This window comes from Gopherus evgoodei, chromosome 3, assembly GCF_007399415.2.
Source record: "Gopherus evgoodei ecotype Sinaloan lineage chromosome 3, rGopEvg1_v1.p, whole genome shotgun sequence".
Taxonomy (NCBI): domain Eukaryota; kingdom Metazoa; phylum Chordata; order Testudines; family Testudinidae; genus Gopherus; species Gopherus evgoodei.
The window spans coordinates 5,989,633-6,014,112 of NC_044324.1; the positions used below are offsets into that span (position 1 = coordinate 5,989,633).

Consider the following 24,480-nt stretch of genomic DNA (forward strand, 5'->3'; position numbering starts at 1 on the left):
CAGACAGATTTTTACGCCAGGTCCCTAAATGGCCCCTCAAAGATTGAACTCACAACCCCAGGTTTAGCAGGCCAGTGAGCTCAAACCTCTGAGCTCTCCCTCCCCTGAGAACCAGGCCCGAACCTCATGGGGGGTGGGAGGTTGGAGGGGCCCCGTCGAATGTGGGCGGTTCCCCTTTGAACCAGCCCTCGAGGGTTAAATGAATGGCGCAGGGTCGATCGACTCCTCACTTTTATTGACAGAGGCGGGTTACAGCGGTGCTGGCCTGGCAGGCGTGGGCCCGGCCTCACAGGCAGCGGGGGTGCCCGGCTGACGCCAGCCACATGAGACCTTCGTGGTGCAAACACTCAGAAAGCAGCGTCTTCACAATACAGATAAATACGGCATGAGAGTTTTTGGCTTGAGCAGGGGGCGGCTCCCCCGGGGAGGGACCAGGGCATCATCCAGAGGAATCTACCTTCAACCCATGCCCGGGGGGGGGGGGGGGGGGCAGAGGCCTTCTGCCCCGTGCAGCCAGCCTGGAGTCCGCCTCTCTCCCCCCTGAGCCGGCTGCTTTTAAAACAAGAATTAAAAGGCACGTGAGATAAATAACGTAAAAAAGCCGAGAAACTGGCACAAAGAAATACAACAAAGAAAAACAAGGTGAGGACCTTGGGGAGAGCGAGACACGGGGGGGGAGGGGTCCAGACCCTTAGCGAAGAGCAGGAGCGGCTACATTTTGCAGTGGGGCCAGGGGGTTCTGTGCTGGAGCTGGGAACTCTGCTGCTGGGTACAGGGTCAGGGGGGATCTTTCCTTCTTGGGGCGATAAACCCCCTGTGGTTCTCGCTGGGCAGGACGGGATCCCTGCCCTCCGCGGCTCGGCGGGGTCTCACCCATGCCCATCACCATGGCATCTGGGCTGCTCTCTCTACCACACTGCGGCAGCTCAGCCAGAGTCCCCCGGTGCCGAGCAACTCCCGCCCCGCGGTGCCGTCTGGCAGGGCCTGCATTTTGGACCAGGTGGGTGGGGTTCTTGTGGGGGACGCCCCATCCTGCTGCCTGACCCCTGCAACATCTGGGATCGTGCCCAAAAGCCAGTGCCTGCTGACAAGGCCCCAGGCCCCTACCTGGCTCCGCCCGCGGGTCCATTTTCTTTGGTCAGTTAAAAGGCAGATTGCGTTTGGCATCCCTGATCAGTGACACAGGGCAGGAAATGGGGGGCGTGCGACACCCCTGTCCACAGCCTCCCCCCAGTGTCTCCCCCCGCATGGCTTTACACTGAAGAGAACAGAAGAGATGCGAGTGCTCAGAGCCAGGCGAGCGAAGGCTGGTGCCACGGGGGGTGGGCGTGGGCTGGGCCCTGCTGGGAAGCGGGGGCTGTCACGGGGACTAAGAGCTGCTCCTGTTCTCTTTCAAGTTGTGCCTGCAAGATCAAGGGGGAAGAGCATGAACGGGTGGGGCAGCTGCCTCCAGAACCGCTCCCCCAGCCCAGATCCCGCCCCATGGAGCAGGTGTCTTTGCTGAGCCGAGCTGGGCGCCCGCTGCTTCTGGCCACAGCGCTCGGGGTCCCCGATGCAGCCGAGCCTCCCTATCCTTCCTGGGGAGCCTGAGATTTTTCAGGTCTGGGGGATGCAGGACATGGGGCCCCATTCTGGAGGGAGCCCCGCCCTGGCTGGGGCCCTGCGCTGCTCTGCCTGGGGGAAGCTGCCCCACAGCAATCAGGGAGCCCCACTGGCCCTGGACTTCGCAAGGGGGACTCACCTGCTCTCCCCAGAAAGGGGGAGAATTCCCAGACCCCCCCCCCATTGCTGCAGCTCGGGGGAGGGGCAGGGAAGATTCCCAGACTCCCCCATTGCTCAGCTGTGGGATTTCCCAGCCCGCCTCCCCCATTGCTCAGCTGGGGCAGGGGATGTTCCCAGCCCCTTCCCCCCCACTCACCACTGGGCCTTGACCTGGGCCAGGTCCATCTGCGACAGGTCAAGATGCACCTGGGGGGTGAGAAGCAGGAATCAGGTGATTGTTCTCCTCCCCTCGAAACACGACAGCCCAGCGGTAACCATGGCAATGGCCCCCCCTTACCTTCCCCAGGGGCTCCTTCTCCCGGGACATGAAGGAGACGCTGTTTTTGACGCAGGCCTCGAGCCTCCTCCGGGTGGCCTCCTCCGGGGGCAGTTCCCACTCAAACCTGCCGGGCGGGGCGGGGGGGAGACAGAGGTGTGAGAGGAGCCTGGGCACAGGTCCCACACCAGTGAGAAGAAGCCTCCCCTGCCTAGCCCCATCACCGCCCCCCATCACCTCTCATTGAACTCGGGGTTCAGAGTCCTTTTCCGCACGGTGGTTTTCCTCTTGGTCACGCGGTTCTTGTCAGGCAGGAGGATCAGAGAGACATAGGGGTCAGGAATGTCCTTCGAACTGGCCCTCAGCTTCCTGGGGAGGTGCGGGAGGGGGACACACACAGTGCGATGGGGTCAGAGGGCAGCAAAGCTCTGCCTTCCAAGCTGGCCACCCCGCCACTGCAGAGACGTGCCCAGAGAGCCACGGATGGGGGCTGGCGCCAAGCTCTTGGGGGGCCCCGTTGGGTGCCCAGCCTGCGTAGGGATGTGGGGTGAACCCCAAAGGCCCAGACCTTACAACCGCTGGTAGGGAGCTCCAGGCAGGGGGACGATGGGCACCCAGCACCTCCCACCAGCTCCAGCCAGTGGTGGGAGATCCTGGAAGCCCTGGGGTCATGCCTGAGTTGGTCCCCTGGGAGCGGGAGGAGGAACGTCGTGCCTGTCCAGCAAGCTCCACACGGCTCAGGGCAGCTGGTTCCATAACAAGGGGCTGAACCAAGCCCCCCGCTGGCCAAGAGGAACTTAGGCTCATACAGGGCAGCTGGAGAACCCAGGTGTCCTGGGAAACCTCCCCCCAGCCCTAAAAGGAGTCCCGACATCTCCGCGTCGCCATGCGCCATGCGCCATGCATCGTACCTGCAGGAATGTACGATGACAACTAGCTTGCGCTCGTCCATGTGGTACCAGACTGTGAGTTGCAGCTGGCCCAGGGGGCCCTCCACCAGCTCCGAGTTACTGCGCAGGAGAGAGGGGGCAGCATTATGGGGGGGCACCGGAATCCTGCCCGTTTGGGTGGGTGCATTATTAGCAGTATTACGGTAGCACTTAAAGCCCCAGCTGAGCCTCTTTATTATTTGAGCTTTATTAGCTGCATTACGGTAGCACCACTGTAGTGTGCCCTTTATTAGTGGTGTTACGGTAGCCCCTAGAGCCCCCAGCTGAGATCCGAGCCCCATGATATCATGCTTGTTAGTAGCAGCATTACAGGAGCCCCCCAAGTGGTGGCTCCTGGCAGTGCCAGGTCGAGCCCAGGGAGAGCCCCAGGGTCCCCCAGGAAAGGGTTGGGAATCCAGGGGGCCGGACTCTGCAGCTGCACTCTGCCCCCCTCGGGCGCCCCCCACCTGTCCACGTGGGTGAGGCGCTGGCGCAGCTCCTGGGCAGGCCCGGCAGCCCCGGGCTCCCCGTCCTCCCCGACGTACAGCTCCGGCTCCGACCCCCCGGGGGGGCTCTCAGCCTCCTCGCCAGCTGATGGGGCGCTGCGGGGCTCCGCCCCCGAGTGCTGGGAGACCAGGATCTGGGGGGCGGGGAGAGACAAGGGGATCAGAGGGGTTCAGTCTCCAGTGCACCCAGCCCCCCCCCCCCCGCCGGGTGACTCACCCCAAGCTGCACTCGCAGCAGGACCTGGCTGCCAGGGCCGGCGCGGCTGAGCGGGAACCAGCGATCGAGCGTCAGCGTCTCAGCCGCCAGCAGCTGGGTGAGGGGCAGGCTCAGCGACCCCAGGCCCTGCCCCCCCTCGTCCTTCACCTGCGGGCGGGACAGAGCTCAGGCCTGGCTCAGACAGTGGAGAGGGGGCGGGGCGGGGTGGGGGGGGCACTGGGATTTACCTGCAGCTCCAAGGACTCCACGTGGGGGCGCTTGACGAGGAAGGAGAAGCCTTCGTCCCAGATGGGCTCCGAGGTGGAGGTGGCGGTCTGGGGGGTGGCAGGGGAGCCTGTGAAAGCAGAGAGGCCAGGACCCCCCACTCCAACACACAGGGTGCCCCTCCCCATGGCACCCCCTTGGTCACAAGTACCCACCCTCCCAACACCCACTCCACCACCTGTCCCAATGCCTCTCCCTCTCCAGCAGCTCCAGCACAGGGCAAGCCCCCTAGACCAATCCCCTGGCCCCACAGGGACCCCCCCAGTCTCCCCCATACTTGTCCCAATGCCTCTCCCTCTCTGGCAGCCCCCACCTCTGGACAAGCCCCACACTCTGCCTCTCCCCCTGCCCCCCTTACCTTGCTCTTGTAGGAGACGTTCCGGACGGAAAGGCTGACGTAGGGGCAGGGGGGCTTGGAGCCCTTCCGGAGCTGGGGAGAAGGGAGGTGGTGAGTGGAAGAAACCAAGGGGGGCACAAGCCCCATGGAGCTGGGCCAGCCCCACCCTCAGGATCAGACAGTGGGGTGCACAACAGGCTGTGTCTGAGACCCCCAGCCTGGGGCCGGCTGGCTGCAAACGGGGGATCTGACGCCCCCCACGCCCAGCACCTGGAGAGGGCGAAGCAGGAGGCCTGTGTGAGGCTGGGACCCAGGAGTCCGAGGGGTGGGGCCGCGCTCACCGGCAGGTCAGCCGCCCGGTCTAGGAAGACGGAGAGCAGGGCGGACGACAGCTCCGCGCTCCGCTGGGTCTGGGTCAGGCTGTTCACCATCAGCACCTGGAACGGAGCCAGCGTGAGCCCCAGCCCTGGCCCTGGGGGGCAGTGCCAGGGGGCTGCCCAGAACAGCAGGCAGGGAAGGGGGGCCTGGCACTCCCACCACAAGGGCTGGCTTCACAGCAAGCGCCTAGCACGCAGCCTAGCTCTCCCTGCCCCACATCCCCTCGCCCCCAGCTCTGCCGGTGCCCCTCACTGCCGACCCACAGCCCCTGCTAGCCCAGTCCTGGGCTCACCCCTTTGCCAGCTCCCTGCTAGCCCAGCCCTAGGCTCCCCACCCCCAGCTCTGCTGGTGCCCCTCACTGCCGACCCACAGCCCTCCACTAGCCCAGTGCTGGCCCTGTCTTGGACGGCTCCTGCAGCCTGAGCGGTGCGGCTGTGACCCCGGGGTCCCGGCTACACAGCAAACCCTGGGCCCAACCCTGGGCCAAGCACATGCCTCCCCCCCGCAGAGCGAGGGCTGGGGATTCTCGGGGATTCAATACCCAATGGGCCGGTGCCAACTCTGCTGTGGGGGGGCAGTGAGCTGAGCTGAGACCCAGCAAGCTCGTGGCACTTGTGACACCTGCTGTGTCTTGAACCCCCTCGTATCGCTCTAGCCCCACCCCCTCCTCACGGGCTAAGAGCCGACGCTACCCCCCTCCCTCGCCCAGCGGCTGTCCCCCTGCTCCAGCCCACAGCAGCCTGCCTGGGATCCTGGGGGCCCCCCCGTACCTGCTCCAGCTCGGCGCTGTTGGGGGTGGGGGCCAGGCACTCCAGCCTCACGTGGAGGCGGCCGGATTTCACATCCTCCAGGGGGAGCCACTGGAAGGAGAAAGGCAGCAGGGGTCAGATCCCCCTGTCTGCCCCCTCCCCCCCACCTGCCCCCTCCCCCCGGGGGCCCGCAAGCGCCCACCTCATCGATGAACCGGCTGCTCAGGACTCGCTTCAGGGCGATCTTACACCTGGGGGGAGAACACAGGTCAGTCTGGGGGGTGGGCCCCCTCCAAAGCCGAGTCGTGTGCCGGAGGGGCCTGCAGACCAGGCAGAGGGTGCAGAGACGCCCTGGGGGGGCCCAGCCACCCCCCGAACCAGGGAACCCCACGAGGACATGAGTGGGGCGGGGGAGGCCAGGAGCCCCAGTTTGATTCTTTCCCCTCCCCAGCTTGATTCTGGTCCCGACCCACCTGCCCAGGAAGTCGTCCTTGTCAATGTCTTTGTCGTAGATCTCGAACTCCACCTCCTGGCCTGGGATCTCGTTCACAACGACCTGGGGGACGGGGGGGGGGGGTCACCAGAAGCCACCATCCCCCGGCCGTGGTCCTGCTCCCAGCACAGACCGGGGGTGGGGAGTGGGGGGCTGGGAGCCAGGACTCCTGGGTTCTCCCCAGCTCTGGGAGGGGAGGGGAGGGGAGTGGAGCCTAGTAGGTTAGATGTGGCGGGGGGGCTGAGCCAGGACTCCTGGGTTCCATGGCCAGATCTGACCGCTGCATGACCTTGTGCAGTCCCCCCCTTTGTGCTGCTCCCCCATCTGTAGAATGATGGATGGGACCTCCTCTGCCCCTCAGGGCTACTCAGGGAAAATGGGGGGGGGGAGAACATCTCTCTGCCCCCTCCCGACCTAGGCAGGCTCAGCCCCGCTGGCCCATCGGAGCCCCACGGGAAGGGGAGCGGCCTCCCTCCGCTCTGCTCCCCAGGGCTCTCCCCAGCCCGCCCCCCTCACCTCGTAGACCTCGTTCCAGCGGGGGCTCAGCTCCTCCTTGACGACGTGGCTGCGGAAGCTCTGCCCACCCAGCCGCACCTTGGCGTAGGGGTCCGACTTGCCCCGGATCATGCCGCCCATAAAGTTATCCTTGGCGATCAGGTTCTCGGCTTCCAGCAGGTGAATGCGGATCACGCTCTGGGGAGGGAGGGGGTGTTCACATGACCTGCTCGGGGGCAGGTTCCCCCCCACAGCCGCCCCCGACGCTGCACAGGAGAGCCCCCCCCGCCAGCCCTAGGCTTGCAGCCCCCGTGAGGGCTCGGTCTCCATGGCCTGGTGAGCACACAGCACTCTGGGCTGGATTCGAACCAGTCGCCTCGGGGTGCAGGGCTCGACGTCCCAGTACCCCACAAGAGGGGCGGATTGCGGGGCCCATATGTGCCGCGGGAGGTAAGCCCATCCCCCAACCCCCCGCAGCTGTACCTCGGTGCCAAACTGGGCGTCAGGGCTGGCTCGGCTGGGCCGGGGCGGCATGTCCACACTGCTGCCAGCAAAGGTGCTGGTTTCCCCGTCCAACTGCCCCGGGGCGCACGGCTGGGGAGTGTTGCAGACCTCGGGGGCGTCCAGGAACAGGATCTGTGAGGAGAGTGGCACTGGGCGTCACGACAGACACGGCTGCCTGGTGGGGGCAGCCGGACGTTAACGGCCCTGGGGTGCCACTGGCAGAGGGCCAAGGAGGCTTCTCCGCAGAGCTGGGATCAACCCCCCTCCCTGGGGGCAGCTGATGGTGGCTGCAGAGATCTCAGCTGTTGGGGGACACCTCCCGCCCCCGCGAGATCCACCCCCCAGCCCGGCTTCACCCGCATGACGAGCTTCATGTAGATGCGGCTGCCTGGCCCCGAGTTCTCCAGCTGGAACCACTGGTCCAGCGTCAGGTCCTCGGCACTCAGCAGGCGGGACAGACGGACGCTGAGCGAGCCCAGGCTGGTCTGGCGCGTGTCGTCCTTCACCTGCAGGGGGCAGAAGGGCTCCCGTTACGGGGAAAGGGCGGGGCTAGGGCCAGAGGGTGGAGCCTGGCAGTAGGGGGCGGGGCCCACCTGGATGTCGATGTCCTGATTGGCTGGGTCCTGGAGGAAGAAGCGGAAGGCGTCGTCCCAGACTGGGGAGCTGGTGTTATAGACAACCTGGGGGGAGGAGATGGGGAGGGGTTACAGCGCCCCCTGCTGGGGGAGGCTGGGGCAGGAGACGGGGGATCCCCACAGCGCCCCCTGCTGGGAGCACACCCCAGCTCCTGCCCCGCTCCCACAGCGCCCCCTGCTGGGACCCCCAAAGCCAGCTCCTGCCACGCTCCCACAGCGCCCCCTCTTGGGAGCACCCCCCAGCTCCTGCCCCGCTCCCACAGCGCCCCCTGCTGGGACCCCCAAGCCAGCTCCTGCCACGCTCCCACAGCGCCCCCTCTTGGGAGCACCCCCCAGCTCCTGCCCCCCACCCCACAGCACCCCCTCTTGGGAGCACCCCCCAGCTCCTGCCCCGCTCCCACAGCGCCCCCTGCTGGGACCCCCAAGCCAGCTCCTGCTGCGCTCCCACAGCGCCCTCTCTTGGGAGCAACCCCCAGCTCCTGCCCCCCACCCCACAGCACCCCCTGCTGGGACCCCCAAGCCAGCTCCTGCCACGCTCCCACAGCGCCCCCTCTTGGGAGCACCCCCCAGCTCCTGTCCCCACCCCACAGCACCCCCTGCTGGGAACCCCAAGCCAGCTCCTGCCACGCTCCCACAGCGCCCCCTGCTGGGACCCCCAAGCCAGCTCCTACTGCGCTCCCACAGCGCCCTCTCTTGGGAGCAACCCCCAGCTCCTGCCCCCCACCCCACAGCACCCCCTCTTGGGAGCACCCCCCAGCTCCTGCCCCGCTCCCACAGCGCCCCCTGCTGGGACCCCCAAGCCAGCTCCTGCTGCGCTCCCACAGCGCCCTCTCTTGGGAGCACCCCCCAGCTCCTGTCCCCACCCCACAGCACCCCCTGCTGGGACCCCCAAGCCAGCTCCTGCCACGCTCCCACAGCGCCCCCTCTTGGGAGCACCCCCCAGCTCCTGTCCCCACCCCACAGCACCCCCTGCTGGGAACCCCAAGCCAGCTCCTGCCGCGCTCCCACAGTGCCCCCTCCTGGGAGCACCCCCCAGCTCCTGCCCCCCACCCCACAGCACCCCCTCTTGGGAGCACCCCCCAGCTCCTGCCCCGCTCCCACAGTGCCCCCTGCTGGGACCCCCAAGCCAGCTCCTGCTGCGCTCCCACAGCGCCCTCTCTTGGGAGCACCCCCCAGCTCCTGTCCCCACCCCACAGCACCCCCTGCTGGGACCCCCAAGCCAGCTCCTGCCACGCTCCCACAGCGCCCCCTCTTGGGAGCACCCCCCAGCTCCTGTCCCCACCCCACAGCACCCCCTGCTGGGAACCCCAAGCCAGCTCCTGCCGTGCTCCCACAGCGCCCCCTCCTGGGAGCACCCCCCAGCTCCTGCCCCCGCTCCCACAGTGGCCCCTGCTGGGGGAGGCTGGGCCAGGAGGAGCGGGGGGCTCTGTTTCGGCACCGCTCTTTCTGCAACCCCCCTCATCACACAGTGGCCCAGGGGGGCTGGCAGGGGCCCCGTAGCCCTGGCTCACTCTGCTCTCCCGCGTGACGTCCTGCACCGAGAGCTGCACCATGGGGTTGGGCTCCTTGCCGGGCTTCTTCAGCTGTGGGGAGACGGGGGGGGGTGGTCACTGACAGTAACCAGGGGCCAGGGGCCAGATTGGCTCCTCCCCCTCCCCCGGAAACACCCTCTCCCCCAATGTGCTCCCCCAACCCTCCAGGGACAAGCCCCCCCCAGCACAGATCCCCTTCTCCCACTGCCCCAGACAGCCCCCCCACCCACGGCGCCGATACTCACGGGAAGCTCCTGGGCCCGGTCCAGGTAGACAACCAGGATGGCAGCCGATGGCGCCTCCGGCTTGGAGGAGATTCCCCGGTTCCTCTGGAGGACCTGGGGCAGGGGGAGAGTCACCCCTGAAAGCTCTGGCCCAATAGACCCCCCCATTCTTGTCTGCCCAGGAGTTGGTCTCCCCCAACACCCCCATGGATCTTAAGCTGAACTTATCCATCCTCGCAACCGCCCTGGTCTCTGCACAAATGGAGGCTGTGGTCAACTGATGATGGAATCCCAGAGCTGGGGACAGAACCCAGGAGTCCTGGCTCTCAGCTCCCACCCCCCCTCGCTCTACTAGACCCCACTCCCCTGCTAGAGCTGGGGAGAGAACCCAGGAGTCCCGCCTCCCAGCCCCCTGCTCTAACCACTAGACTCCGCTCTTCTCGGTCCGGTCCCATTCGGGGGGGGGGGGGGCAGGTCTCACCTGCTCCAGCTTGGAGGCGTCGGACAGGAGCGTGAGCCACTCCAGACGCAGGTGGAGCTGACCCCGGCCACTGTCCTGCAACGGGAACCACTGCGGGGGGACGGGACATGGGTCAGCCCCTGAATCCCAGAGACCCCAGCCCCCCACTTCCCCCCTCTGCTCCTTCACCTCCCTCCTGAGCCCCGTCTGTCCTTCCCCAGCCTCAGCCCCCCTGAGGCCCCCGTGCCCCTCACCTTGCTCCAGCCACTCACCTCCCCATCCCGAGAGAACCTCTCTGACCCGCCCAGATCCCCCACCCACCCACGGGCCGAGTGTCTCTCAGAGCCTAGCAGCAAACAGGTTTCTCGGCCCGGAAAAATTTCCCCGCCCCAAATTGGGAGAAAAAGTCAAAATCTTGAACACTTTTCCTGAACCGGGTTACTCAGCCGGCCTTTTCTGAAGCCAAACGCTGGGCCTGACCCGACAATCCCGCCCCCTGGCCTGGCCCCCCACGGCTGGAACCGTCTCCCTTCCCAAGTGTTCCCAGGCGCCCCCCCGCAGTCCCCGGAGAGACGCTCTCAACCGACCCGCCTCTCCCAAGGGAAACGTGGAGTCAAGAAATTCCCAGCCAGCTCCCCCACCTGCGCACCTGGTTGGACGCCCCCCAGATCCACACACACCCCCAGCCCTACTGTCCCCAAACTCCTCCTGCTGTCCCCTCCGCCCCCAGATCCACACACACCCCCAGCCCTGCTGCCCCCAAACCCACCCCAATTCCCTCCTGCTGCCCCCTCCACCCCCAGATCCACACACACCCTCAGCCCTGCCGTCCCCAAACCTGCCCCAACTCCCTCCTGCTGCCCCCTCTGCCCCCAGATCCACACATACACCCAGCCCTACCGTCCCCAAACCCATCCCAATTCCCTCCTGCCGCCCCCTCTGCCCCCAGATCCACACCCCCCCCCAGCCCTGCGGTCCCCAAACCCACCCCAGTTCCCTTCTGCCGCCCCCTCCACCCCCAGATCCACACACACCCTCAGCCCTGCCGTCCCCAAACCTGCCCCAGCTCCCTCCTGCTGCCCCCTCTGCCCCCAGATCCACACATACACCCAGCCCTACCGTCCCCAAACCCATCCCAATTCCCTCCTGCCACCCCCTCTGCCCCCAGATCCACACACACCCCCAGCCCTGCTGCCCCCAAACCCACCCCAGTTCCCTTCTGCCGCCCCCTCCACCCCCAGATCCACACACACCCCCAGCCCTGCGGTCCCCAAACCTGCCCCAGTTCCCTTCTGCCACCCCCTCCACCCCCAGATCCACACACACCCCCAGCCCTGCGGTCCCCAAACCCACCCCAATTCCCTGCTGCCGCCCCCTCCACCCCCAGATCCACACACACCCCCAGCCCTGCGGTCCCCAAACCCACCCCAATTCCCTGCTGCCGCCCCCTCTGCCCCAGATCCATGCACAGCCCCAGCACTCTCTCCGTTGCTGCCATCCCCAAACCCACCCCAATTCCCTCCTGCTGCCCCAGATCCATGCACACCCCCTAGCCCTGCCGTCCCCAAACCTGCCCCAATTCCCTCCTGCCGCTCCACTAACCTCCTCCAGCACGCGGGCCTTCAGCACCTCCCCGAAATCCAGCTTCATCCTGGAAGGGACGGAAGCAGACGCCGTGAGCGCCCAGTCAGAACCCGCCGCTCGAGGGGGGGTTGAATCTGGCCCCAGCCTCCCCCATGGCTTCAGCCCTTGTGTTTCTGCCCATCCCCAGAACAGGGCTCCCGCCCCGGAAGCAGATCCTGGCCTGGTGCCCCCCACTCGTGTCTCTCACCTGCCCAGGAAGTCGTCCTGGTCGGGGTCCTTGTCAAACACTTCCACCTCCAGCTCCTGGCCCGGCACCTCGTGCACCACGAACTGGGGAGGGGGGCAGAAGAAGTGGGAGGGGTCAGTGCATGGGGGAGGGGTGCAGCAAGCCCAGACCCACATGCACCCCACTCAGGGCTCCGTCCCCTCTAGCGCCCGGGCCAGGGGCGGCTCTCGGAGAGGCTCCCCGGTGAGTCGGGCTCGGCGCCCCAAGTTTGAGTCCCACCGGCCGGCCGTGGGGTATGCTCACCTCGTACGTCTCGTTCCAGGCGGGGTTCAGGCTCTCGTCGATGACCTGGCTGGTGAAGACCTGGGTGCCCACGCGGACGAGGGCGTAGGGGTCCGACTTGCCCTCGATCAGCCCCTTCACGTACTTGTCCTTGGACTGCAGGTCCCTGGCCTCCCGGAGGTGGACGCGGACAATCCCCTGCGGAGTGGGGGGGAGAGACTCAGCCAGGCCCTGGCGCCCTGGCCCCTCTCCCCAGGCACGGTGCCGGCCTTACCCTGGGCAGCGGGGAGCGGAGCTGGGCCACATCATGCAGGTTGGGCACCAGGGGCACCAGCAGGCGGTTGGGTAGCACCAGGAAAGCCGCAATGGAGTCCATGATCATCGAGTCCGACAGGGAGCTGCGGGGGGGAAGGGGGGGGCATGGGCAGAGCTCAGCCGGCTGGGCCAGTTTCCCACCAATCCCAAAATGTGGGGGGTGGGGAGAGCACCCAAGGAACGGCTGGACTGTGGGGGATGGGGGTGTGGACACAGCTTGGGGGGTTTGCAGACCCCCACCCGACAGGGAATCGATAGAAATTATTAAGGACCTCGCTGCCTCCCCCCGCGTTGCCTCCCTGCCCTCCAATCCCACTCCCTGCTGCGTGGGGCATTCACTGGGCACGGGGCCCCCCAGCCTGGGGTAGGGGGTGCAGGGACTCACCTGAGCCCTGGGATGTCCAGGAGGTTGGTCATCCCAGTCCAGTTAATGTCCAGAGTCTGGAGGGGGGGGAGAAGTGAGGGGGGGGGTGGTTAGACTCACCAGCTGCTCCCCCCAGCTGGAGGGCACACTGGGAATCCCAGACAGATGGGGTGGGGGCTCTTATCAGCACCCCCCCACTAAAGGCATCTTGGCATCTCCCAGGGGCCCCTTACTCAACCCCCCGCGGCCAGCAAGCCAGAGCCTGGGCCTGCCCCACAGCGGGAGCCAGGCCGGGGGGCAGAGGTGTGTGTCTGGGGAGGGGACAGTGGGGTCACGACACGTCCAGGGACTGATGCCCCACAGCCCCAAGTCGCTGCGCTGGGGGGAGAGCCTGGTGCTCAGAGCCCAGGGGAAACCCAAGTCCATCTGCACCTCCAGACCAGAGAGCGGGTCCTGCCCCGGCACAGATCTCTGGCCTCCCACCCTCGTCCCCAGCACCCCACACACTCCTCAGCCGGGGGGGACTCGGAGCCGGGTCTCCCTGCAGCCCCCAGGCATGCGGGGTGCTGTACTCACGGGGCGTCGGATGAAAAACATGGTCAGGGCCCCCACGATGGGCATGTCCCCGATGAGGGGCTCCAGGATGACACGCAGCACCCCGTGCAGCTGGGGGGTGAGATGGAAAGTGAGCGCCTGGCCCCACCCCTGCAGACTTCCCCCACCCCAGGAACTCCCCCATGGCTCCCCCACTTCCCCCCACGCCTCCCCCAGCTCCCCCCCTCCAGCAACCCCCACCTCAGCAACCCCACCACCACCTTCCCCCCACCCCAGTAACTCCCCCAGCTCCCTACATCCCAGCAACCCCCCCATGACTCCCCAATCAGCTCTCCTATCCCAGTAACTCCCCCACGGCTCCCACAGCTCCCCCCCTTCAGCAACCCCCCCATGCCTCCTCCAGCAACCCCACCACCACCTTCCCACACCCCTGCAACCCGCCTATGCCTCCCCCAGCTCCCCATCTCAGTAACCCCCCACTCCTCCCCCTAGCTCCCCCATCCCAGTAACCCCCCACGCCTCCCCCAGCAATCCCCCATCACCTCCCCCCACCCCAGCTCCCCCCCGACCAGCTCCCCCATCCCAGCTACCCTCTCAGCCTCGGCTAAGACTGTGGGAGGCACTGGGTCCTGGCTGGCGCCCGTCCCAGCAACGCAGTGGGGGCTGGCCCCCGATCCACACCCCCTGCCCCGCTGGGTCCGACTCGCAGGCTTGTCTCACCTGCATCCCCTTCACCCCAGCCTTGCAGAAGAATTTCTTCACCTCCACGTCGATGTGCACGTCCCCCACGTAGCTGCAGAGACAGGAGCATGAGGGGCACCCGCCTTGCTTAACCCTTCGCATGCCCCTCACCGTACACTGGCTCCCCCCGAGATCAGGGACCCCCATCCTCTCCCTAGCAGAGAGCCAAGACCCATCTCCCTGCCCCCCAGGCACTGCACAGGGCAGCCAGGCTTAAGGACCGAGGCTGCAGGCCACAGACAGACCCTGCGGTCCCTCCTGGTGAGATCCTGGTCCCCGCGACCAGGCCCTTGGCCCAGAGGGGCAGGGGCTGAGAACTGGCCCGTTCGGCACCCGGGCGAGTCTCTGAGCTGCGCTGCTGGGGCTGGCTGCTTAGGGGCAGCGCGGAGGCAGCTGGCTCCTTACCTGATAGTCAGGTCCAGCAGGATTTGCTTCTTGTTCTGGCCAGTGTGAACATTCACGCCCATGACCCTGAGGGGCTGGATGGAAGCAGGAGGCAGACGGTTACGGGAGCATGACCCACCCCGTGCCGCGCTGGAGAGATCCTGGCTCCCCAGAGGGCTCGAACCCTGAAATGCGGCTGCTTCTGGGGCAGGACATGGCAGCTGCTTAAGAAAGCCACGTGCTGCGGGCGAATTAAGGGGATGGACGTGCACCCAGCCCATGTGATTGGGAGGGTCTCCCCCATGCTCGTGGGGGGGCTGCTTTAACAGGGCTGGGGTCACTGACTGTGCACCCCTGGGATGCCTTCCCCCTCCCCCAGCTCCATCTGTCTCGGCCTGCAGCAGGGAGGGAGCAAGGCAGAGATTCCCTCCTGCCCCGAGCCTCAGCCAGCCCCCCAGGGCTGCATGTGCTGCTAGGCCCAGCAGCAGCTGAGGAGATGCGGGGTAGGGGTGAGGTAGAGGCCCGGGGGAGAGGGGGGCCCTACCTTCTCGCCCATGTCAACCTTGGTGAAGGCGAAGGTCTGCAGGTGGGTGTTGGAGGCGCGGATCATGGGGGCGATATTCTCCACCAGCAACTTCTCCATGTACTGCCCGAAGAAAGGCCAGGCCTGGGCCAGGATCTGCAGGGGACATGTGGGGGGCAGGGGTGTTAGCTGGGGGGCAGAGCCAGCCCCCCCCGCCCCAAATGGCTGACAGACACTTGCCCGCCCTTCGCACTCACCTTGTTGAGCCATTCGGCCTTCTCCACATCCGGGAAACTGACCTGCAAAGGCAGACGGAGCCCATCAGACAGCTTGGGGAGGGGAGTGGGGGCTGGTGGTTAGAGCAGGGGGAAGGGCTGGGAGCCAGGACGCTTGGGTTCTCTCCTTGGCTCTGGGAGGGGAGTGGGGGCTGCTGATTAGAGCGGGGGGGCTGGGAGCCAGGACTCCTGGGTTCTCTCCCCAGCTCTGGGAGGGGAGTGGGGGCTGCTGGTTAGAGCGGGGGGAAGGGCTGGGAGCCAGGACTCCTGGGTTCTTGTCCATTCTGTGACCATGAGTAAGTCACTTTCTCTCCCTCAGTTTCCCCATTTGCAAAGCAGGGTTACACCCCCCCCCCCAGCCACAGAGAGAGGGTGTGTGTGTGTGTGTGTGTGTGAGAGAGAGAGAGAGAGAGAGAGAGAGATCTGGGAAGTGCATGGGGGCCCCACACTGCTCGTGTACCAAGGGCTCCAGAGATTCTTGCTGCACTTTGCACCAGGCTCTTATCATGGGGAGGGAAAACCCGAGACGTGCCAAGGGCCGGGGGTTTCAATTCCAGCTGCAGGGAGGTCTGGGTCAGCAGGCAGGGAGGGGCCGGGCCAGGAGCCCCGATCCAGGGGAGCAAGTGGATGGGCCGAGGGCTCCGGGAATGAGGCCACGATGCAGCGGTTGCACCCTCAGTGTCAAAGGCTGCAGCCCCCAGGGCGGCTTATCAGGGAGACCCAGGGCGTGAAGCAATTCTGCCTGCGGCCGAGGGCAGGTTTCTTCATCTCTCTTCTCAGAACTGTGGGGGCCGCAGAGAGAAACCACAGGAGACGCCTGACCCATCAAGCGAGCCCCGAAGCACAGCATCATGCCGGGGTGCAGGAGAGCTGCCAGCGCCGGAGGAGAAGGCCCTGGGCGCCCCCAATACTGAACCAGGGGCCATTTCTTTGGGGCCCGGCTTCAGAGGGAGTTTGGCCCCATCTGTCCGTGCACAGCACCAACCCCAAAGGCAAAGCCCCCTGGCTCCCCGCCACGTGTGGCACGAAGGGGTGGGGGGCAGGACAGGGAGACAGGAGGGCCCCGGGTTGCAGCGACGTTGGGCACGAGCTGGGCACTGGGGCTCTGTGTGTGCAGATGTTTTGCCTGCAGCACGGCCTGGCCTGGCGACAGGGGAAACGGCAACGTGGCGGCACATGAGACCCCGGGCCTGGCCCCCGCCCCGTGGAGCAAGTCAGCCCCCAGCATTACAGAGACGCAGGCTGGCCTGCTGGGGCTGTGGGGTGGTGCCCCCGCAGTGCTGCTGGCAGGGCAGGAAGCAGGGGTGCCAGGGGCCCTTCGGGTTCCCCACGAGGCAAATCAAAGGAAAACCCGGGGTGCCCGTCTCACATGTTCAGCCCCACACTCCCCCCTCAATCCAGGTTTAAGAACGTAGCTGCAGGAGGTTGGGGGGCTCAGCATAAACCAAACCCATGAGGTTGTCACCCCGAGGGCACCAGCTTCCTCTGTCCCCATGACCTGGGCCTGGCCTCCCCAAGGGACAGGGGGACCGGGAGCTAGTTTTGGGGGCCAGTGACTGGAGGTTGAGGAGCTTGGGGTGCGGATGGAAAAGACGGCTCTGACAGGGAGCCCAGGACGGGCCGGGCACGGTGACCGGCACCGGGCCAAGGAGGAGTGGTGACCGGGGCGGGGAAGAGAAGGCGCCAGGGAGTCAGGAGTGGGCAGAAGGCGTCGAGTACGAGGAGAGGGGGCCTCCGGGGCATGACTCCCACATGCCGGCTAGGATCAAGGGGGGACACCGCAGAATCAGCCTCCCCTTCTCCCACCCCTTCAGAGCCCATCAGCTAAGGGTGTGCGCCCTGGGGCAGGGGGCCCATGGAGTCCAGTCCCTACTCCCATGCCAGCATCCTGGTCACAGACAGCGACGCAGGGAGCTGAAAAGGCCTGGCCTGGCCGGAGGGAGAGGGGGGGGTGTCTGCTCAGACCTCATCCTGTCTGCATGGCTGAGCCCTTCAAAATCCCGCTTGCATGGTGTGCCCAGGCCGCAGTGCCTCACCCCAGAGCCAGCCACATCTTAGTGCCAGGTGAGGGATCCCGACAGAGCCCGCATGTCCCACCCCAGAGGCAGCCACAGCTCAGCACCGGGTGAGGGATCCCTAGATAGCCAGCCCGTGTCCCACCCCAGAGGTGGCTGCATTTCCCTGTTGGCACAGAGCCTGCGAAGGGCTCTGGAACAGACACAGATGAGTGACACAAACAGTCGCCGTCGAGCAGGCTCTGGGCCGGATCTGAGCAGCACGCAGAGCCAATGTCTGGGGCTCTCTGGCTGGGTGTGTTCCCAGCACCAGGAGGTGACGGTTTGATGCCGGGGGACAGAGAGTCCTGGCCCCCAGCCAAACCCTGCCCCACTTTGTCAGCTCTATGCACGAGGGTGTGCAGGGTGGCGGCTGGAGCAGCCAAGGGGCCCGCAGCTGCCTTGCAGCCGCGAGCCCAGAGCCTCCCACAAGCTGTTTCATTTCTTCCCCTCGCAGGCAAAGGCAGAGAGCAGCACATGGAGCTGGGCACAGGAGGGGAGGGGACCAGTGGCGCACGGGCTGCACCCTCCCATACGAGGCATGAGCAGTGGACTTGGGACCACTTCCTCCCACTTTAACCAGCAGATCCCACTTCCCATCCCGAGCTGGAATGGAACCCAGGAGTCCTGGCTCCCAATCCCCCTAGATCCCACTCCCCGCCCCGAGCTGTGGCAGAACCGAGGAGTTCTGCTCCCAACCCCCCATACACTAGACCCCTCCCTCACCCATCACAAGGGAGGCATCAGGCCCCAGATACGGTGCTGAGCTGCTGCCACCGCAGATCACGTGCAGGGCGGTAACCATGGGACCCAGCGGGCAGAGATCCCACAGCTGGGGGGGGCTCCCAGAACATCTGATTAACGAGCTGCCAGTGGTCAGTGGCACAAGCCAAGAGCTCGGGAAAGGGGGGACCTGCCCCCCCCCCGAAATGACACTGGGGAAGGGGGTGGCCAGGGAGGTTTTTGGGAAGGGGGGGCTGATCTGGCAGGGGGGTACCAACCCTTCTGAGCTCTGGGGATCTGGAGGGGAGGGGACGACGCCTGCAGGGAAGCGGATCAAGGGTGAGTTGGGAGCCCAGAGAGGGACCTGGGGATTAGTGCAAAACCAAAAGATCAACAGCCCCCATGAGAGACCCTACAAAAACAAACCGATATGCCAAGCACTCCGCCCCGGCCCTGTGAGACACCCTACAATAACATACGGGCACGCCCTGCCTAATGCCCGTGACAGATGCTCCAGTGACAAGGTGGCACACTCATTCCGCTGCTCTCAGACCGCCAAGAGCAGCAGTGCTTGTGAGTGACCCTACAATAACAAACCCCATGTCCATTGGAGGGGACATATTTGGGGCACTGCAAACTGGGAGCAGGGAGCGATTGCCAAGCCCTGCTCCAGTGCAGCCGCAGTTCTCATAGTCCGGGGCTGCTAGAAAGCATTGGCCTCAGGCCAGATGGGGAAACCGAGGCACAGAGAGGGGGCACCCGCAGCCATTGAACACAGCCCAGATCTCCTGCCACCCAAGCAGGCCTCTCCACTGTCCAGACACTGAGAGTCCAAGTCCCTGGGTCACCCCAGGGCTCCACCATCTGGGCACTCAAGCCGACTGGCAGGGGGCGGGCAGGGAGCTCTTCTCGGCTCGGAGATCTGCTGAAGTGGTGAGTTTGTCTGGAAGGAACCAGGGTTAAAGCCAAGAGACCGCCCCTATGCCCCACTGCAGAGGGGAGAGTTGTGGGCACAAGCTGGGAGTCAGGACTCCTGGGTTCTATTCCCAGCTCACCGCCCCCCTGGGCCCTGCTGTGCCTCAGTTTCCCCATCTGTACAATAAGCTGACCTGAGAGGGGGCCAGCTGGTGAGGGCGACTTGAGGCCTGTGCTCAGCACAAGGGAGGGCTCGGCAGAGCTAGCGTAAGAGAAAGTGCCCCAGGCTGGCACCGAGACACCAGGCCCAGCTCAGGCAGCGCAACCCCCCCCGTCCCCACTTGACTAGCACTCCTGGGGGATGGGGCAGGAGCTGCACCCCGCAGAGCAAACACTGCCCAGGAGACACTTCCAAACCTGCCGGGTCTGTTCCCGGGACCGACCTGCCCCGGCGCCAGGAAGGCAGAGCCCAGCTGGGGCTCACAGTTCCAGGGCCGGCCAGCGGCTCAGCAGAGCCCAGCTCTGGTCAGGGCTGCCCGTCCCCACCTGTACTACGGGGAGCATCTCCCATCGAGGTGGGGTGCCCCAGGCACGCGCGGCTTTGCACAAGGGGCTCCGCACGGGCACACCCCACATGGCTACCGTCACACAGCTGCTGCTGAGCGACCTGGCCCTGCACACACGCCCAGCTGGGAGCTCGGGGGGTCTCTATAGGAGCAGTTCAGTCTCCCCCAGCTTTGGGCTCCACCTGCACCTTGTGGGGGAACCCGTTTCCCCAGCTGGGGTCAGCCAGGGGCTCCCTATTGCCCCCTCCCCGCCGGTGGCCCTGACCCAAAGCCAGCAGGAGCCTTTCTGCCCCCTTCCCCAGGCTTTGGGCTGGGCCGTGGGGCCAGCTCCCCATGGGGCCTGGAGGCCGCAGGTCTGGGGGAAGAGGCAGGAAGCAGCTGTCTAGAGACAACGGATGAGCAAGCCACAGGGGCCTGCGTCCATCACAGCCGCTCCCCCGCACCCCCAGCAGGTTCGCGGAGCCGGGTAGGTGGATGGGGAGCAGCTGCCAAGGGCGCCCGCGGCTGAGAAAGACGCAGCAGCAGTGTTTCCGTTATGGCAGAAAACAGAGGAGGCGGCTGGCAGTGACTCAGCCGCATTCCATGCGTGTCAGGAGCGGGGATGCATCAGCTTAGAGCAGCGGCATCCTCTGGAGGCCAGCGGGGCGGAGCCGGGACAGGAGCGATTCTGGCCTGTGAAACGAGTCTACCAGGCCTCAGGGTGCTGCAGCACGCAGTGTCGGACTGTGATAGCACCTAGAGAGGCCGGCCAGGCTCAGGGGCCTGCTGTGCCAGGAGCCACAGGAGGCGGTCGCTGCCCCAAACAGCTCATGAGCTGAATAAACAGATGAAGGCTGAGTGGGGAAACTGAGGCACCGAGAGCCAGAGTGACTCGCTCAGAGTCACCCAGCAAAGCCAGGTCCCCTGAGGCCCAGACCACCAGCCTCTGAGCCACCCAGCCAACTGGCACTAGCCAGCCCCAGAGGGGCAGCCTGGAAGGGGACAAGCCCTGGAGACCGAGCTCCGTTCTAATGCGCCTTATAGGCAGGTTTGCCCAGGGCCAGAGGACATTTGCCTGTTTCACAACCCAACCTTTAGACCCCAGCAGCAGATCGCTCCCGTTTTACACCAGCCTGGCTGGGGAAGGGGGCGGCCCCACCTGGCTGGTCCCAGCAGGGGAGAGACGGCTCGAGGTAGGCAGCCGGAAAACACAGGAACACACTCCAATGTGCGGCTCCCAGGCTTCCCCTGCCCCCTTGCAAAAGGGATCTGCCTCTTCCCCACTGCCTCTGTACGATCCCCACTCCTCCGCCACAGGAGGGGGGAAACGGGGCCAACACACTCAGGGTTGGACCATGCGTAGCCGGGTTCATGTTCCTGGCATCCCGGAGCAACACAAGGCCAGTGCAGGGAAATCTCTCCATGTATGGTGTGTAAGGAATCCCTTATCCCAGGGGACGAGCGCACACACATCCCATCCCGCTTCCCCCACCCCAGCTGCCAGACACACAGGGCCTAACACATTTTTAAACCACAGATGAGACTTCGGCTCTTCTTTATCACTCAGGATTAAAATCCTGGGTTTCCAGGGCAGAAGGCACCATTCTAATCACCCAGCCCTGATTCCTGCCCCCAGCCCACAACTGCTGGGTGAGCAAGTGCGTCTCTGGCAGAAAGACATCCAGTCCGGAGGCAAAGATCTGTATTCTCACTTCCTTTCACCCCGCCCCAGTTCCTGACCACAGTGGCCAAAAAAAACTTTTTTCAACATCGATTTTTTGTTTGTCACTGTTGATGCTGTGTAGAGCATCTTGATCTTCATCCATTTTGGGTCCGTAAACCAGATCAGCTGTTGTTCTGGACCCTGCCCCAAGGAGCTGGTGAACTGAGCAATTTCCCATATCACGCTAAGGTTCTCTTGCTGCAGCACCTTGCTGTGAGGTTTTGGTTGCAGACACTGCAGGGGTAGGGTTTAAAAAGCCTACTGAAGAGTTTGGAAGAGATCTGAACCCTCATGCTTCAGGACCCATGTCAACCTCAGACTGATAGGGGTCAGGAGGGAACTTCCCCTCTGGGGAGGTCATTCCACAATTGTCCCTTTGAATTAGCTGGGTCAAGCCACTGCTGGAGACAGGATACTAGACTCAGATGGACCCCTGCTCTGACCCACCGTGGCGGTTCCTAGCTTCAATCCACATATAACACCGCCTTTTATTTTATTTCCTAACAAAACAGAGCTCTAAAGATTGCTCCAGCCCCATCTTGTCCAAGGCGTACCTGAAACACTCTGGTGGGCAAAGAGGGACGAAGGAGAAGTAAAAACCGCACAAGCACCAGGACACAAACACTCCCCTGTCGCTAGATTTTAGTTCTGTTAAGCCCCAGCAGAGAATGCGTGAAATGGGCTCTGCACCGATTGTTAATTACTCCAATTAACTTGGAATTCAGCGTAGGTTTAATGCCAGCCAACCCAGCCCCGAGCCAGAACGTTCACACCAGGTCTGTACGGAAGCACCCAAAGAACTGGTTTAGTTTTCAGATGCAATAACCAAGGCCTGGATTCAGTAAGCCACATAAGCACATGCTCAGAGCCCAGGGGCCTTTAAGCCCCATGTCCCCCTGAATAGGGATGGACTCGGTGACACAGCCTGGGGCCTTTGCCGGATCACGGCCCTGTCCGGATGTCGGCGTCTAACTTTCAGCACCTAAGACTGAAGCTGCCGACCTCTGTTCCTGGCTGCTCAGGATTTCGCTTCCACAAGAGCCTCCTTCAGCTGGTCCCTTCGCTGGCAGCTGAGCGCCCGGTGCTCCGTGCTGGCTCGATTCTGGCTGGAGCCACAGCTCAGCACAGAATGGCCGGTGCTAAAAGAACCAGCAGCCAGCTGCTGGGGAGCCCCAGCAAAATCCAGGGCCGGCTGCTCCCGCTGCTGGAAAAGGGGGCTGTGATGCCCCTCCTGCATCGTCACTGATCCAGTCCCGAGCCTCTCACCCCCACCTGCTCCCCACACACAGAGACGGAAAAGCCCGGCCAACTGGGAAGGGGAGAAGGAGAAGCAGTGAGGGAAGAGGAGAAGGGACGCGGCAGGATGGGGCAGGGCTGGCATGAGATGGAGCCTGGCACAGGAAGAGGCAGGGAATTGGATGCCCAGAGCGAAGGGCTCCTGGAGAAGCAATGGCGCAGTCTCTGGGAGGGACACGGGCATGTGATGCCCTTGGAGAAGGTTGCTATAGACAGACCCAGCCAAGGACGGAGAGTGCCATGCCCAAGGGGCTGGGTGAGGGCAGGCAGAGAGGATGGCAGGGACCAAGGAGCAGGATCTCGAGGCAGGGCTGAGGCAGCTCCTGGTGGAAGTGAATGTGTGAAGGGGGGGGCAGAGATGAAGGGGTCCAAGTTGAGGGAGGCCTGGTCTGCTCAGGGCAGGGAGGGGGGTGAAGAGAACAGGAAGTCCCCCAGGGGTGGGGCAGAGGGAACGGGGGGGGGGCAGGTGCTGTCCTCACCCAGGCGAGCAGCTCTAGGGAGAGTGATCCCCATGGAGGTGAAGAGGAGGTGGGAGGGATGGGGGATCCCTGGTGGGATGGGGGAACACAGAGGGGTGAGGGAATCCCCAGGGGTCCCAGACGTTACAGGGATCTGGGGGAGCAGGGGACCCCCAGGGAGGCCCGCTCTCCTCACCCAGGCGGGCAGGGGGGTCCCAGGGTGATGAAGAGTAGGCAGGAGATCGCTGGGGGTCCTGCTCTCCTCACCCAGGCCAGCAGCTCCCGTGGGGAAGGAGGTGGGGGATCCGGGGGGGATGAGGGGGACGGGGGAACCCCAGGGGGGGCAGGGGGATCCCAGGGGGGTGGGGCCCCTCTCCTCACCCAGGCCAGCAGGTTCTGCGGGAAAGGGGTGGGGGATCCCGGGGGACGAGGGGGGCGGGGGAACCCCAGCAGGGGAAAGGGGATACTGGGGGGGGTTGGGGGCCCCTCTCCTCACCCAGACCGGCAGCTCCCGGTGGGGAAGGGGGGATCCCGGGGGGATGGGGAAACCCTGGGGTGCGCCAGGGAACCCCAAGGGGGCGGGGCCCCCTCCTCACCCAGACCGGCAGCTCCCGGCGGGGAAGGAGGTGGGGGATGCCGGGGGGGGAGCCAGGGGATCCCGGCGGGGAAGGGGGGGATCCCGGGGGGGTAGGGGGAAGGGGGAACCCCAGGGGGCGGGGCCCCCTCCTCACCCAGGCTGGCAGCTCCTAGCGGGGAAGGAGGTGGGGGATCCCGGGGGGGAGCCGGGGGATCCCGGCGGGGAAGCGGGTGGGGGATCCCGGGGGAAGGGGGAACCCCAGGGGGCGGGGCCCCCTCCTCACCCAGGCCGGCAGCTCCCGGCGGGGAAGCGGGTGGGGGATCCCGGGGGGAAGGGGGAACCCCCGGGGGGCGGGGCCCCTCCTCACCCAGGCCGCCAGCTCCCGGCGGGGAAGGAGGTGGGGGATCCCGGGGGACCCCTGGGGGGAAGGAGGTGGGGGATCCCGGGGGAAGGGGGAACCCCCGGGGGGCGGGGCCCCTCCTCACCCAGGCCGGCAGCTCCCGCGCGCTCAGGCAGAGGCCGGCGGCGGCGGCGCTCACGTGGCGCTCCTCGTCCTGCAGCAGGCGGCGGGCGGCCCGCAGGCTCCGCTCCTTGGCGCGCCGCGCCGCCCGCCAGCCCGCGTACAGCGCCAGGCCGAGCAGCACGAAGCCCAGGCTCAGGCCCAGCCGCCCGGCCACGTACACGGGCGCCAGGCTCAGCAGCAGCTTCCCGAAGGCGGCCAGGGCGGCCAGCGCCTCGCCCGAGCCGGGCCCGATCCCGGGACCCTCCCGCTGCTCCATCGGGCCGCCGCTCTGGCCGCGCCCGCCCCCAGCTGCAGAGCCCGGGCCGGGCAGCCCGGGGGCGGGGCCCTCGCAGGCCACGCCCCGCGCGCAGGCCCATTGGTCAGACCGGCGAAGGGGCGGGGTCTGGGGCCCCTAAGCCTCGCCCCTCTGCTCCTGATTGGGCAGGAGGGGGGGCCTTGGCGCAGCCTCGCCCTTTCGCTCTCCGACGGGCTCTGTAAAAGTCACGCCCCCTCGTGCTCTGATTGGTCCGTAGCATGGGCGGGGCTGAGTGAGCATTCCACCACGCTTCTTCCCCCCTCATTGGTCAGACAGCTACACCGGGTGGGGCAGGCCCTGATGATTGGCCAGAAAGGGCGGGTAGGCGGGGCTAGTGACATTGATACAGATGTAGTAGCCA

At 65.7% G+C, this 24,480-nt stretch overlaps 1 protein-coding gene across 2 annotated transcripts; it reads right to left on the reverse strand.

Annotated features, from left to right (window-relative positions):
- Nucleotides 1-213: 213 nt before the first annotated feature.
- Nucleotides 214-24,082, reverse strand: ESYT1 (extended synaptotagmin 1). 2 transcript variants are annotated; one of them, XM_030554740.1, is made up of 31 exons: nucleotides 23,787-24,082; nucleotides 14,993-15,034; nucleotides 14,757-14,891; nucleotides 14,234-14,307; nucleotides 13,808-13,880; nucleotides 13,109-13,198; nucleotides 12,554-12,609; nucleotides 12,128-12,251; nucleotides 11,875-12,051; nucleotides 11,593-11,675; nucleotides 11,364-11,412; nucleotides 9,783-9,872; nucleotides 9,323-9,415; nucleotides 9,057-9,128; nucleotides 7,504-7,590; nucleotides 7,267-7,416; nucleotides 6,890-7,042; nucleotides 6,428-6,604; nucleotides 5,892-5,974; nucleotides 5,621-5,669; nucleotides 5,440-5,529; nucleotides 4,633-4,728; nucleotides 4,313-4,384; nucleotides 3,918-4,004; nucleotides 3,691-3,837; nucleotides 3,435-3,607; nucleotides 2,950-3,048; nucleotides 2,276-2,407; nucleotides 2,060-2,165; nucleotides 1,919-1,968; nucleotides 214-1,403 (listed from the first exon to the last, which is right to left on the reverse strand). In XM_030554740.1, the coding sequence occupies exons 1-31, from the start codon at nucleotides 24,078-24,080 to the stop codon at nucleotides 1,370-1,372; spliced, it is 3,237 nt and encodes a 1,078-aa protein (XP_030410600.1). In that variant the 5' UTR covers nucleotides 24,081-24,082; the 3' UTR covers nucleotides 214-1,369. The 2 variants fall into 2 exon arrangements, with proteins under 2 accessions (XP_030410600.1, XP_030410601.1); XM_030554741.1 differs by lacking the exon at nucleotides 23,787-24,082 and adding an exon at nucleotides 15,471-15,533.
- Nucleotides 24,083-24,480: the final 398 nt, after the last annotated feature.

Bases quoted from the DNA above. Each gene is read 5' to 3' on its own strand.
- ESYT1 (XM_030554740.1), bottom strand. From the start codon at position 24,080: ATGGAGCAGCGGGAGGGTCCCGGGATCGGGCCCGGCTCGGGCGAGGCG. The intron at 9,416-9,782 runs GTGAGACCTGCC...CCCCTGCCCCAG, and splicing joins ACGCCTCCAAGCTGGAGCAG to GTCCTCCAGAGGAACCGGGG. The intron at 4,005-4,312 runs GTAAGGGGGGCA...GCCACCCCCCAG, and splicing joins ACGTCTCCTACAAGAGCAAG to ACCGCCACCTCCACCTCGGA.